The sequence below is a fragment of the Phacochoerus africanus genome, chromosome 7 (assembly GCF_016906955.1).
Source record: "Phacochoerus africanus isolate WHEZ1 chromosome 7, ROS_Pafr_v1, whole genome shotgun sequence".
NCBI classification, from domain to species: Eukaryota; Metazoa; Chordata; class Mammalia; order Artiodactyla; family Suidae; genus Phacochoerus; species Phacochoerus africanus.
The window spans coordinates 92,807,939-92,821,823 of record NC_062550.1 but is presented as its reverse complement, the minus strand read 5'-3'; the positions used below and the strand labels follow the sequence as shown (position 1 = coordinate 92,821,823).

Genomic DNA, 13,885 nt, shown 5'->3' with positions numbered 1-13,885 from the left:
GTGCGGGTCAAACCCAAGTAAATGTGCTTAGAAGTAGGCGTATGCCCAAGAGATGCTAGTTAAAATTCCTTCCCAAGGATGAGATTGGACATGAGAATTGTGGGCTGAATTGCGTCCCCATGCCCACCCTCTAATCCATCGGTTGACGTCCTAACCTCTAGCATCTCAAACTGTGACTATATTTGGATATGGGGTCTTTCAAGATGTAAAATGAGGGCACCAGGGTGGGCTTCATCCGGTATGACGGGCATCCTTCTAAGAAGAGGAGAGTCGGACGAGGTTCTATACAGAGAGGAGATTGTGTGAAGACGTAGGGAGAAGACGGCCCTCCACCAGCCAAGGAGGGAGGCCTCGGAAGAAAACGACTCTGCCACACCCTGATCTCAGACAGGCAGGCTCCAGAACTATGAGGAAATCGGTAGATTTCCATTGTGTAAGCCACCCTATCCATGGGACTTGTTTATGGCAGCCCCAGCAAACCGATAATGGGTTAACCCAGCATGAAAGCCCTGGTTTCTAGCCATGGTAAGAGGAGTCATAATAAATCGTCTCATGTACCATGCTTGCAAACCCCATGAGACTAGACACTGTTGTTCCCAGGCTCCAGTGAGGATGCTGAGGCTCAGAGAGCCCAGGGCTGCATGGGGATGGAGTGGTGGCACAGGGCTGGAACCCAGGGCTGACCAGGGCTACCCCTGGCCTTACAGAGTCTTTGTACAATGAGGCAGCCTCTCTTCCTTAGGGCAGACCCAACCCCATGCTGGGGTCCAGGGTTTGGTGAGCAGAAAGCGGGCTGGGTGGCTTGTGCAGGGTTCACCCTTCACGGTGGCCCACTCGGTAGCCCAAGCACTTAATCCTTTTCCTGGATGGCCCACGGGGCTGGGGTGGCTAGAATAACACCAAGGAGGGAGCAGGGGGTGGCCCATAAAGGGGTTCTTCGAGCTAAGGTTTCAAACCTCACCTGCTCTGCAGATGCCAGAGCCCAGGTCCTGGGTCCCTGTGGGTGGGCTGCCAGTGGCCCTGCATCCACAACGGGGCCCTGCCTCAACGCAGTTCTGCTACGTGGCCTCGGGACTGCTCTGCCTCCGGTCCTCCGTCAGCAAGGACAGTTCGCTGGCATCACACACCTAATCCTGTCCCCAACACCCGCCCCTCCCCTCCAATCAAAGAGGCAGATAAATGCATCTTTGTCTTGACCATAAATGTAAGTGTGCCTTTCCTCACAGTTAAGGCTCCTGGATGTTCCAAATTGCAGCCTTTGCAATGGGGCGGGGGGGGGGGGAGGCCTCTGACATCGTAAATATTTAATCACCATTAAGAATGTCCAATACATGAGGGGAGTCTGGTTTCAAATTGGCTCATTCAGATGATCAAAGCACAAAAGCCTCGCAGGGTAAAAATAAAGTACCCTCTACAAAAGTACCAGCCTTAGAGCTCAGGGTGGTTTCTGTTTCAATTCCATAGACTCCTGTGCATGTCACCTGACCTTGAGCCACGCGGCAACCAAGAATATCCAGTTTATCGTTATCATTTTATTTATTTATTTTTTGTCTTTTTGCCTTTTCTAGGGCCACTTCCCGCAGCATATGGAGGTTCCCAGGCTAGGGGTCGAATCGGAGCTGTAGCCGCCGGCCTACACCATAGCCACAGCAACACGGGATCTGAGCCATGTCTGCAACCCACACCCCAGCTCATGGCAATGCCAGATCCTCAACCCACTAAGCAAGGCCGCGGATCGAACCTGCAACCTCATGGTTCCTAGTCGGATTCATTAACCACTGAGCCATGACGGGAACTCCCGGTTTACCTTTAAATATTCATGCGGGCGGGATGGGCTGAGGGCTGGAGATGAGAAAGGATAGCAATCTCTTCACAATCCTGTTTTGGTAAATCATGAATACAAACGGAATTTCTAGCCTGGACTAAAGAAACTGCTGAAGTTCAGACTTAAGGAGAAATGTCTGAGAAGGAAAATGCGGTGTGTTCGTTTCATGTCTCATTTGAACATACACCTCAAACGTTCAGCAGTGGTTTACAGATCAGACCCCCCCCCCACCCCGCCTTTTGAACCTTTAGCCCCCAGTAGGTCCTGGTGTACTTTTAAGGTAAAGCTTTTAATTTTAGGGTTCAGCTGGAAAAAAATATATGTATATAATCCTGCCCAGTCAGGTTTCCATTTGTCTGTATCACCAGGGTGAACTACGCATAGGAAAGTCTGGACAAAGGGAAGAAAAATGGGGCTTGTTTTCCGATCAAGATTTTGGGGAGCCAAACATTTGGAGAGACGAGGAGTTCTGTTGTGCCTGGCGGTGTTCCATGCGTTCCATCAGTGGACAAACAGAAGGTAAGTAGCATTCCAGGCCGCTTCCCCCTCCACGCTGGGAAGAAGGTTGGTTCATCCATTAGGATCCTGGCGGGAAACAGGTACCTCAGGCCGATGGGTACGTTAACGAAGGGACAGGGCTGTAGGCAGGACGAAGGAAGACCAGCAGGGCTGGCAGCAGAGGGAGGCTTTGGCTCCACAGGCCTGAGGAGTAGGGAGAGGACGGCTTCTAACCCAGAGAAGGCTGGACCGGAGCTGTAGCTGTGAGACAGGGCTGCCCACGGGATCTGTGGCCTTTGAGAAGGACACAGCTAAGGCCAAGGCACAGATCAGCTGGGAGAATAGGTATCTGGGTATCACCCTAGCCACCTAGCCCTCCCTGCCTCTCCTGTTGGGGGCCTCACCTTGGCGGAATCCAGCCAGCAGCCAAAAGGTGAGGAAAGTGGCCGGAAAGGTCAAATGTGTGGGTATAGAGTAGGGATGGAGGAGGAAGTGGAGCATTTCCAGTACGGACGGGGAAGAAGAAACAAATAGGATTAGAGAAGAGGCAGAAAGGTGAGGCAATTGCTCAGCCTTTGCCCTTGGGCTGCTGTGCATGATGCGGATGGAAGTCCATGCTCCCCGTGCCCTCCCCATGGCGGGTGATGAGTGGGGCTGCCCTCCCCATGGGGCCCATCAGCTGAGTTTCCCAACAGCAGCAGCTCCAGCTCAGAGCGGATGCTGGTTTCTCCTCATCCACCTTGGTGGACATATTTTCCAGGGAGTGGCAAGGGCATAAAAACGAGAAGGGGTGCCAGCTTGGTGGCGAGCAGCAGGCCACCCACCGGCAAGTCCAGCAAGCTCCTTGTCAGCGCCCCTGCATCTCCCTGTCAGAATCTCAAGGAAACGGGAGTATGAGTGACTGTGACGATATCTGCGTGTTTATCTTATCTGCTGCTATTCATTTCAAGAATTTGAGTTATTAATATGAGGGCCCGGTTTCTGGCAGCTCTTCTCTTTGAATGGGTTTATGCCAAGCTGCCAGTTATCAGAGGATCCGGGACCTAGGATCACACTGACAGGGAGCCTCAGAGCCATGATGGCAGAGCAGAGACTTGGGAAAAGACACGATATTAAAGAAGGGTCAGCATGTTGTGCCTAGGCCAGGAGGGCTCCTATTACAAAAGAGGAGCAAGGAAAATATGAGCGGGGACAAACCAGAATCTTGTGAAAATCAGAGAAAAGCTGGTGCCCAAGAGACCATGCATCAAGTTATAGAGATCCCCCCAAATCTGAAGAAATAATTAACTGATGACTGTGTTCGTGTGGGTGACGTCTAGCTGGTCTCCAGAAACCCTGTGATGGCTGATGATTGACCATATTTTGCTTTCAACCGGTAATCATCTCGGACCCTTTTGTTAGTTTCTTTTTACTTTTATTGCTTTTCAGGGCCACACCCGCAGCATATGGAGGTTCCCAGGCGAGGGATCCAATCAGAGCTGCAGCCACCAGCCTCCACCACAGCCACAGCAATGCGGGATCTGAGCCGCGTCTGCAACCTGCACCACAGCTCATGGCAACGCCAGATCCTTAACCCACTGAGCAAGACCAGGGATGGAACCCACGTCCTCAAGGATACTAGTCGGGTTTGTAACCTACTGAGCCGCAACAGGAACTCTGGTCTCAGACTCTTCAATGCTGATGGTTTTGGTGAATGTTTTAGCGAAAGGGCTCAGCAGAAACTTCATGACACTGAGTAGACTGCATGAGAAACGAGGTACCAGGGTGCCTGGGTGATGTCCTGTACACCACAGTCTCTCAAAAAACCCAGAAATCTTATGTTTTACACTCTTTCCACAAGCAATAGCTCATCCATCCCTCAAGGTGAGTGAAGGCCCTTTTTAGCTTCAAGGATCTCACTGGATGCTCGGTTCAATCCATTCTCCCACCTACAGCTGCATGTCTCCTGGTGAATGACCGTGAGAACAACATGGAATCCGAGAGGACAACTGTAATGTTGGGAGCAAATCCAAATTCCACCTACTGAAGGAACACCACAGAGCCTTCATCCCTTTAACCAGAGTCAAAGGCACTATCACCCAGCATACAGATGCCCAGCAATTGTCTGGCGCCACGGTGGGTGGGCAGGGAGGGTGACATCCTGTGTTCCTTCGGCCATCTCTTAACTGTGCTGCCTTTGCCTGACTTTCCTTGTTGATTGAACTGCATGCCACGCATCTCTCAGTGTCAATTCAAACGTATTAAACGGCTCTTCGTCTTATCGGCTTTCAACCATCTACTCATCAGTGGACCAGAAAGGAGGCTGGCTCGTTTCCTTTTCCTGTCAAGTCACCAAAAGTGGCTGGGAGTTCTGATAAGGGCCTCAAAGTGGCAAACCACATAGACTTGAGCCAAGCTCTGGAGAAGGAAGAGGTCTTTAAGTCCTAGAACGATCGCACTGGAACTATCTGACCCGCTGGCTGGTATTTCCCGCATGCCACCCAACGGCGTTGTAGCTACTACATAAACGTGGTGTAAAGAGACGTCATTGGCAGCCAGAACGCATATTCTCAGTTGCTTTCCATCTCTGCTGGTCCAGGCATCCTTACAGACCACTGTCGGGTTCTGTAAAGTCAGAAAGCCACCTGGAGCACCAGTGATAGCCATCTTGTGACTGTGACCAAGTGGCTGCTGAACAGTTCTTAATGTCCTCAGCCTCAGCAGGAAACCACTGAATCTATAAAGTCCTGTCCCACAGAAATGAGTCAGATGGTGGATGGTCTGGTTAACCCCATTGCCTTTGGTGCCTGAGGGAGTGGATCTTTGCTCATCATGAAGACTTACCCATCTAGTGAACGCCGCAAGTAAAAACTGCCCGGCATCGGTCTGAACAGCCCGTTTCCGTGGTAGCAGCCCTCAGTCTGGAGGATAAATCTGCACCATCTTCTCTTTGTTGGGTTTCAGCCCGTCGTGTTACAAGGAGTTCCTGATGTGCGATACGCGACACCCAACATGATGGGCTCCAGCAGCTGGGGGTGGGCGTGTGGTCACCGACAGGACTCGCATCCTTGGCCAGACGGCGGTGTCCAAGAGAAAGCGATCAAAAACATAAGGGGAGTTCCCGACGTGGCGCAGTGGTTAACGAATCCGACTAGGAACCATGAGGTTGCGGGTTCGGTCCCTGCCCCTGCTCAGTGGGTTAACAATCCGGCGTTGCCGTGAGCTGTGGTGTAGGTTGCAGACGAGGCTCGGATCCCGCATTGCTGTGGCTCTGGCGTAGGCCGGTGGCTACAGCTCCGATTGGACCCCTAGCCTGGGAACCTCCATATGCCGCGGGAGCGGCCCAAAGAAATAGCAAAAAGACAAAATAAATAAATAAATAAATAAATAAATAAATAAATAAATAAATAAATAAATAAGGAATCCATAGGCCTCGATAGTTATTTTGGTTGTTCATGTTTCCCACAGTTATCGAATGTGAACTTGTGTCCTGAAGGTGGAGCTTTAGTACACAGGAAAATTGGAAAGGGGCACATTTGTACCAAACGGGGTCGAGGCTGCAAAGAACACATTAATATGCTCCCTAGTTGTCTACAGTTTTCATGCCAAAAAATCGGCACAGATTCGGATTTCTTTCACTGTAGGAGCCTGCATACAATTACATGGGGGGAAAAAAGAAGCCTGCTCTCAAGAGCGGGGCTCATGGTCCCAGTGGAATGGCAAGACGCGGTAGCCATCAAAGCCACTTCTGCGTCTTGCTCGTCGTGTTTTTTAAGAGGCTGTTTCTTTTTCAGACTGAGGCCAAAATGAATTTCGTAGTGCTCGAAAGGCCACACCGCGGAGTAGGTTTAATCCGAATAGCTCCCAAGATGGTCTGCTCCTGACTGTACCAACTCTGCAGGACTTAGAGAAATCACTTGGCTACCAGTGAAGTAAACCCATCACCAGGATGGAATTGAACGGCTGCTTCTCCGCACATAACAACACTGCCACCGCAGGCTCAGGACGGCAGTGAAGATCACTGTGTTTCGTCATCGTTCCCGGGGAACACTGTCAAAATACTGGCACATGCATCCCCTACTATGCAGTGAAGGGTTCTTTGGGCTTCTGCAGATGCTTCTTAGATGCCACTTTTTCCATTTCCAGCAAGTGCCAACATTCTTAAAACATTTCAGGTGCATCGGGAACGGGGGCGTGAGGCCTGATGATTTTCAAGCGGAGAGAGCCTTGGTTTTGCCTGGCCTGAGGGCTCTTGATTCACAGCGACCAGGTACCTCTAGATCTTTCCTTTCTTCCTCCTCTCTCCTCACCAGCACCCCAAGTACCGTCACCACAGCAGAAGGAGAGACCTGACCCCTCGTCGGGAAGCGTGCGCTGCCTCCCTGGCAGAGGCAAAGACAATGATACCCAATTTCAAACAAGGAAATGATGAATGGGAAGACGGCCCCTCTGGATCCAGAAGATGGGAGCCGCTGCTAGAATGATGCGAGCGTGTTCCCACAGGTCTCGGGCTGAAACTCTCAAGAGTCTCATCTGCTTCTTGCTTCCCCTCATTCTCCTTTCCTTAAACCTTCCAGACCTTCTCCTGCAGGATCTCTCAGCTCTGGAGAGAACTCGGAGCCCTGTAGTAGAAGTTTAAAACCTGCAACAGCTGCTCCTTCAGGAGGGCTCAGCATCTGGAGGAAGCCCATGTACCCCCCCCCCAAAAAACAGAGTCCCTCTAGAATTTCAGAACTGGGAAGGGAAGAAAGGAGCCGCAACCAGTTACCCTCCCTGGGGCCTCTGGTCTGGAAATAACTTGCGAAGGGACAGAGAGCCTTTCCTACGGGTGCACAGTGTTCCTCGGGGGCCCGGTGTTGCACCTCCTGGATCACCTGCCAGACTTAGGGAGCTAGTGGTGCTATTTGCTGCCTGAGGTCCCTGGGAGGCTCTGTGCATCCTCTGGGGCCGCCTCCTGAGAAAGCATGACCCTCTGCCCAGGTGTAAATAATTTAGGTATTCACTGTGCTCCAGAAATTCTTGGGGGCCTCGGGGGCAACCCAGCGGGTATTCACTTCCCTAGGTGAGTTGGTGAGCCCTCCGAGAGTCCAAAGGAAAAAAGTGGGAAAGGAGCGGAGGGGGGAACCTCTAGGGAAATAACAGCACCTGACTCTTAGGATTAGAAGGCTGGGCGGGGCGAGGTAGATGGGAACGTTTCACCTGGGAAATTTTCAGTCCCCCCTGCTGAGAATCCTCTGCAGGTATGACTGTAAAGACCACAGGTGGCACTTGGCTAGAGGGAGCGGTGTCAGCGTGCCTGGAGCCAGATAGGAATTCGAATCTCAGTTCTGTTGTTTACCAGCGGCGGGACCCCCGGCAAGTTCCATCACCTCTGCATGATCATTCTGCTTACTACTAGATGGAGACGATGCTAACGAATGGGGTTATTACGGGTCGCAAATGAGGCTTAATCCATGTGGTGAATTTACAGCAGGACTCAGCACGCAGTAAGTGCTCGATAAATATTAGCCATGATCCTTCAGGCTAGATGATGAGTGGAACTTTCTAAGCGCTAGGTTTGAGAGCCTGGGACTCCGTTACCAAGGGAGATGAGAGACCCTTTTCAAATATGGGAGCTCCGGCCCCCGGGATTGTCCAGAACCAGAATCTTGGCGCCTGCCTTTCCTTCACGTCACTCCTCTGACTCGGGGAAACCCACCCCCTGTCACGGGGGGGGGGGGGGGGCCCTCGGCCCCTTGAGCCTCCGGCTAGTCCACGTCTCCCGCGCTCCTCCCCAGGGCCTCCCTCCCACCGCTCCACACCTGTCAGCCACCCTCGCAGCTTCCCAGGGGCCCGAGCCCCGGGCCTCAGCTGCAAGCCCTTGGCGCCCTGGGTCCTAGTTCCCCGAGCCTGGCGTATTCCTCCCCCGCTGCTCTCGTAAACAAAACCCAAGCGTTGGAGCAGCCCCGCGGCGGACAGGCGCAGGAGCCAGCTCGGTGCCCTGTGAGCGCGCCCCGGGAGCCCCGGGCGGGCGGAGGGGCGATGGTGGCGGCCGTGGCGGCCGCGGCAGGCGGCTCAGCTTTGTTATGAATAGATGAAAGAGGCCACCTACACAGTAACCCAAATTACGAGACCTCCCTCCTCCCTATCTCACCGAATCAAGAGGGGAGGGGAGATGGGCGTGGAGGGAGGGCGGGCGGCCAGAAGGCGGAGGGCGGAGGAGGAAGAGGATGAGGAAGGGGGCCAGTTGCATCCCACTTTCACAATGGGAAAGTGAAACGCTCAAGCGCACCCAACCTCTCCAGCCCTCCCCGGCTGTCTCGCTCCCCTCCGCCCGTCCCCTCCCTTCCCCTCCGCGCCTCCCCTCGAGCGCCAGCGCTGCACAGAGGAACTCTCCGGAGAAGGAGGGCGAGGAGGAAGCGGCGCCAGAGCGCGCAGGGCTTGCAGCCGCCGCCACCGCCGCCGCCGCCGCCGCCGCTGCTGCTGCCACACAGGCTGCCGGAGCGAGCCCGCCGCGCGCCGCCCTCCCCGCTCCCTTTCCCCGGCGAGCCGCGGGGATGGGGCGGCCGCAGGAGCCCGAGCGCGCGCAGGAGCCGCCGCCGCCGCCGCCCGCGTCTCCGTCGCCGCGCGCCTGAGCCGCCGCGGTCGCCGCCGCGCGCCCTGCCCGGGGGCGGCCCCCCCAGCCCCATGGAGCTCTCCCGGAGGAAGGCATCACCGCGCCCCCCGCGCCCCGCCGCGCCGCTGCCCCTGCTAGCCTATCTGCTGGCGCTCGCGGCGCCCGGCCGGGGCGCGGACGAGCCCGTGTGGCGGTCGGAGCAAGCCATCGGAGCCATCGCGGCGAGCCGGGCGGACGGCGTGTTCGTGGCGAGCGGCAGCTGCCTCGACCAGCTGGACTACAGCCTGGAGCACCGGCTCTCGCGCCTGTACCGGGACCAAGCGGGGAACTGCACGGAGCCGGTCCCGCTGACGCCCCCCGCGCGGCCCCGGCCGGGGAGCAGCTTCAGCAAGCTGCTGCTGCCCTACCGCGAGGGGGCGGCCGGCCTCGGGGGGCTGCTGCTCACCGGCTGGACCTTCGACAGGGGCGCCTGCGAGGTGCGACCTCTGGGCAATCTTAGCCGCAGCTCCCTGCGCAACGGCACCGAGGTGGTGTCGTGTCACCCGCAGGGCTCGACGGCCGGCGTCGTGTACCGCGCGGGCCCGCAGAACCGCTGGTACCTGGCAGTGGCCGCCACCTACGTGCTGCCCGAGCCCGAGACGGCGAGCCGCTGCAACCCCGCAGCGTCCGACCGCGGAATGGCCATCGCGCTCAAGGACACGGAGGGGCGCAGCCTGGCCACGCAGGAGCTGGGACGCCTCAGGCTGCGCGAGGGCGGGGGCAGCCTGCACTTCGTGGACGCCTTCCTCTGGAACGGCAGCGTCTACTTCCCTTACTACCCCTACAACTACACGAGCGGCGCCGCCACCGGCTGGCCCAGCATGGCGCGCATCGCCAAAAGCAACGAGGTGCTGTTCCAGGGCCAGGCGGCCCTCGACTGCGGCCACGGCCACCCCGACGGCCGCCGCCTGCTGCTCTCCTCCAGCCTGGTGGAGGCCCTGGACGTCTGGGCGGGCGTGTTCAGCGCGGCCACCGGAGAGGGCCAGGAGAGGCGCTCCCCCGCCACCACGGCACTCTGCCTCTTCAGGATGCGTGAGATCCAGGCGCGCACCAGAACCTGCAGCTGGGACTTCCAGGCCGAGAACCACTGCGTAAGTCTGGCCTCTCCGCCCCTCTCCGTTCCCCGGCCGCGACGCTTCGGAGAGCGCTCGGGCAGCTGAGCCGCCGGCGAGGCAGAGAGGGAGGGAGAGGGTGGGCATTTCCCGGGGCTCTGATCTACACAGCCTGCGGGCAGCCCGACGGCCCTTCTCGCTTGGTCTCCGAGACCTCGGGTGGCACTAAAGCAGAGATCCCCAAAGATGGTGTCCTGAAGGGAGGTGGAGAGGGTAGGAGTTCGGCTCAACAACTCTGCTGACTCCAGCCCACTGCCCTCCTTGTTCAAACGCTTGTTTGGGTCTGAGCCTCTCCAGGCAGCTCCCCCCCCCTTCCCTGATCGCTTCCTCAGGTGTGTGTGGTCTGTGTTAGTTGGCGTGTCTTTTGGACCCTTTTCCCCAACCTGGTTTCCAGACGCGGTGCCCTAGGCAGAGAAGCCATGGAACCTAAAGGGCTTGCCACACCCCAGCCTTTGTGCCCCCCCACCCCACCCCGAACACATGCAGTGTAGTCTCGGAGAGTTGGTAGCCTGCTCAACACGGGTCGGTGGAACCAGAGGCTCAGGCTGGGGGGAACCGAACCCTCGGCGAGACCCAGCGCGAGGGGGCGGGGCTGTGGCTCTGCCGAGGGCGCGCTGTGGTCTCTGGCTGGGGGGAGAGGCTGGGCAGGCGGAGGTGGCTTTGTGGGTAAAAAGCCTCACCCTGGAGGGGCGAGCAAGAGAAAGTGTTGGGGTGTTATCATCTCCAGGCTCCAGATTGCCTGACTAGATCGCGGGGCTCAGAGGCACCACCCAGCCAGGCAAATGGCAAAGGTATCCCCTGGGTTTCCAGGGAAGACACAGCTTGACTCTTGAGATTGGCGTCTCTTTGGAAAATAAAGCGGCCGTTCAAGAGGGTCCAGTTGATGGGGATTATGGAGCCATTGTGCACTTCTCCGAGGCCGTTTTCCTTCCAAGGCTGCTGGCACATCAACTCCACATATGGCTCCTGAGAGGAGAGCCTGCTGAGCGCCTCCTTTATAACTGGACAGAAATCCAAGAGCAGAAATTAACCGCTACAGGTGTTGCCATTGTTTTGGTATAAAATGCCTCAGAGAGGAAAGGGGGGGAGCCTCTACTTGGAAAAATGTGTTTTGTTGATGCAGTTGTGTAAGCATAGATGCTTGCTCCAAGGTGTATTACTAAGTGCGTGGAAAAGCACTCCCCCCACCTCGTCCCCCCAGAGCACATCTGAGCAAACAGTCGCCCTGTCATCCGGAGAGAAAAGACAGGTCTTTCCCAAGACCCCTTAGAATGGCCATTGGCCTCTTCCTCCTCGCCCATCCGTTGTGTGCTGGGGCACACACGTAATGCCCGCCTTTAGTTACTGGTAGAATAATTTGAAAGCGTAAATAACATGTAATGCTCCCTAAATGACTTCATCTTGAGATACAAGTATAATTTAATATTTAACATCTGTCTTTGCAAGATCCTGACTAACAGTTTGAGTTCAGCAAAAAAAAAAAAAAAAAAAAATTGTCATCTTTGACTTCTCTGGTGAAAGCTTTGGAAGTCCCCCCACCTATTACTTTGTCTCGAGCATTAGGCAGACTTGGTCTCTGGGGTTAATGACCAGACAGCTCGGCGGCCCACAGCAGGTGATAACAGTAGAAGTCCAAGCTTTGCCATCTGACAGCTGTGTAGATGCGTGGAGCCAGAACATTTCTCCTGACTGCCTCTCTCTCTACCCGTTGGGTCCTGGAAGACTTAGTTCCCTTCCAAACCCAGCAGGCACCCTGAATGCACTCAGAAGCCACGTTTGGACTGGATCAGGTGTTCCTGCTTGCGTTGGGATGCGGGAAAGGGGAAAGTGAGAGAGCTGTTTATCCATCTTTCCGGGGAGCTTCTGGGAGGTAGCTGCCCCCTGGAAATCAAGCAAAGGATAAGCACAGGCTGCCAAAAACCTGGAATTGGAGAAATCAACAATGAAGTAGGTCCCTCCACAGCAGGTCTTGCTGCTATTATTTATCGAGAGCTCCCAGTGTGCTCAGAGCTGTGGATTTTGAAGGATGGGGTCTCTACCCCCTGAGCTTGTCATCCAAGTTAAATCATATACTCTGGTTCAAACAATAGCTTGTCATGGCTGCACAGGTGGGAGCTTGGAGTTTTGCATTTTTTTTTTAATTTAGGTAAATTCCTTGCTGTTTGTATGCATTGAAGAGCCTTAATGGAATTGAATTTCAAGAGGGGTTTTGAATGGGGGAATAAAAAAAGGGTGGCTGTTTTGATGAAAAAGCTGACAATTTTCTAACCTATTAAATAGGCAGATAAGATAGTTCAGCAGATAGCCACTTGGTGCCTGCTAGTGTATGCAGCGCTCTGTGCTGGGCGCCACTGATTTTGCCACGGAAAGGACAATAGCAGGTGGCAACCCCATTAAATGGGGTTACGGGATCAGTGTGCCCTGGTCGTCCCTCAGAACAGTGATGTCACCGGAATGCATTTGTCCTGTTTTATTTTCAGTGCGTTTGGGAAAAGGCATGCTGAATTGTAGGTGCCTGAAACAGGAGGCGAAACTTGAAACCCTCTAGAGGGAGCCGCAGTAGATTCGGACAGTGACGATTTTAAGGGTAATCCACAGGCGGCTAGGCACAGGAGCTGGTTTGCTAGCCTTCTCCTGCTCCTACAGGATGACTCTCTTTTATTTTCCATTTTCAATCAGCCACCGGTAGGAAAGTGACAGGAGTGTTTCCTTCTTCCTTGGTTCCCTTCTTATCTCTCCTTGGCTGATTCTCTTGCCTTCAGCTTCTCCTGCTAAGGATTAATTTACGAGATGCTTGTGCCGTGAGTGAGTGTGGCCTCAGCCGTTCACCTGCTGGGCCATTCCTCTTTTTTGTCTTGCCTCCAACTTTGAATCCCCCTCCCCAGCAATGGCAGGTTCACGTCAGCCTGCAGCCGTGCCCAGGCAACTGCCTTGCGCAGACCCCTCTACTGACCCTCATACAGTTGTGTACAGCACTTCCTTGTATATAATTTCTTTTGCGCTCTCACCACGTCCAAGGTTGATTCTTTGAGGAGCGTTCCCATTTACCTGATGAGGAAGCTCAAGGTCCGTTAAGCAACTTGTTTCACGTAACAAAGTAAGTGTCAGAAGCTTCAGCTTAAACCCAGGTCTCGTAATAGCTACTTCTGTATTCTCTCTACCCCTCCGGTGCTTCTCCAATCTTCCCTTCAAAGTTACCTAATTTGAGGCAGCAACCAACCTACCCTAGGATGTGGGGTTGAGGCCGGAGGGTGCCCCTGGAAGAGTGTTTTAAAACTTAATGTGGCTTTTTTTTCCACTCTGTTCCATAACATATCTGTGTGCTTCAGTTAACATATAAAGTGAATGTTTTAAATTATGTACAAGTTAATTTAACTTCCTCTTAGCTCCGAACGCCTGCTACCCTTGGCACACCAGTGCCCTGGTGGGGAAGCATGCATACCTGAGTTTAGAAATCTGAGTGTTCCAGATGGTTTGGCTGCCACAGTTGGTCCCTGGGGTTGCTTGTGGTTTAAACACGGTGGCCACCCCCTCTGTGGACACTGAGGGCGGCGTGTTTTCTTACTGTGTTGGCCCACAGGACTGACTCTTCTAGCTCCTTCTACCCCTGGTGGGGAGACACACCCCCTTCCTCCACGCTCACATAATTATGTCCAAAGTCTGACATGATTTAACTGCCGTGCAGACAACCACAAACACTCCCAGGCTCTCTGAAAGACAGTAATCCAAGACACACGTGGCCACCGCCTGCAGAAATGAAGTCCCAGGGCCACTGAACAGTGCAGCCTTACTGACCTCAAAATCCATAGTCTTCCTGTGATGTTTGTTTCTCCTTTA

At 54.6% G+C, this 13,885-nt stretch overlaps 1 protein-coding gene across 6 annotated transcripts in view; it reads left to right on the top strand.

Annotated features, from left to right (window-relative positions):
- Positions 1-8,784: 8,784 nt before the first annotated feature.
- The window catches only part of PLXNC1 (plexin C1), a 155,721-nt gene continuing 150,620 nt past the window's right edge, over positions 8,785-13,885 (top strand). For all 6 annotated transcript variants that reach the window (XR_007135949.1, XM_047788273.1, XM_047788277.1 and 3 more), the window contains exon 1: positions 8,785-10,027. Coding sequence is in view for 5 of the 6 variants with exons in the window: in XM_047788273.1 (XP_047644229.1) it covers positions 8,969-10,027 (1,059 nt within the window). In the remaining variant the exon portion in view is untranslated. The remainder of the gene's footprint in view (positions 10,028-13,885) is intronic.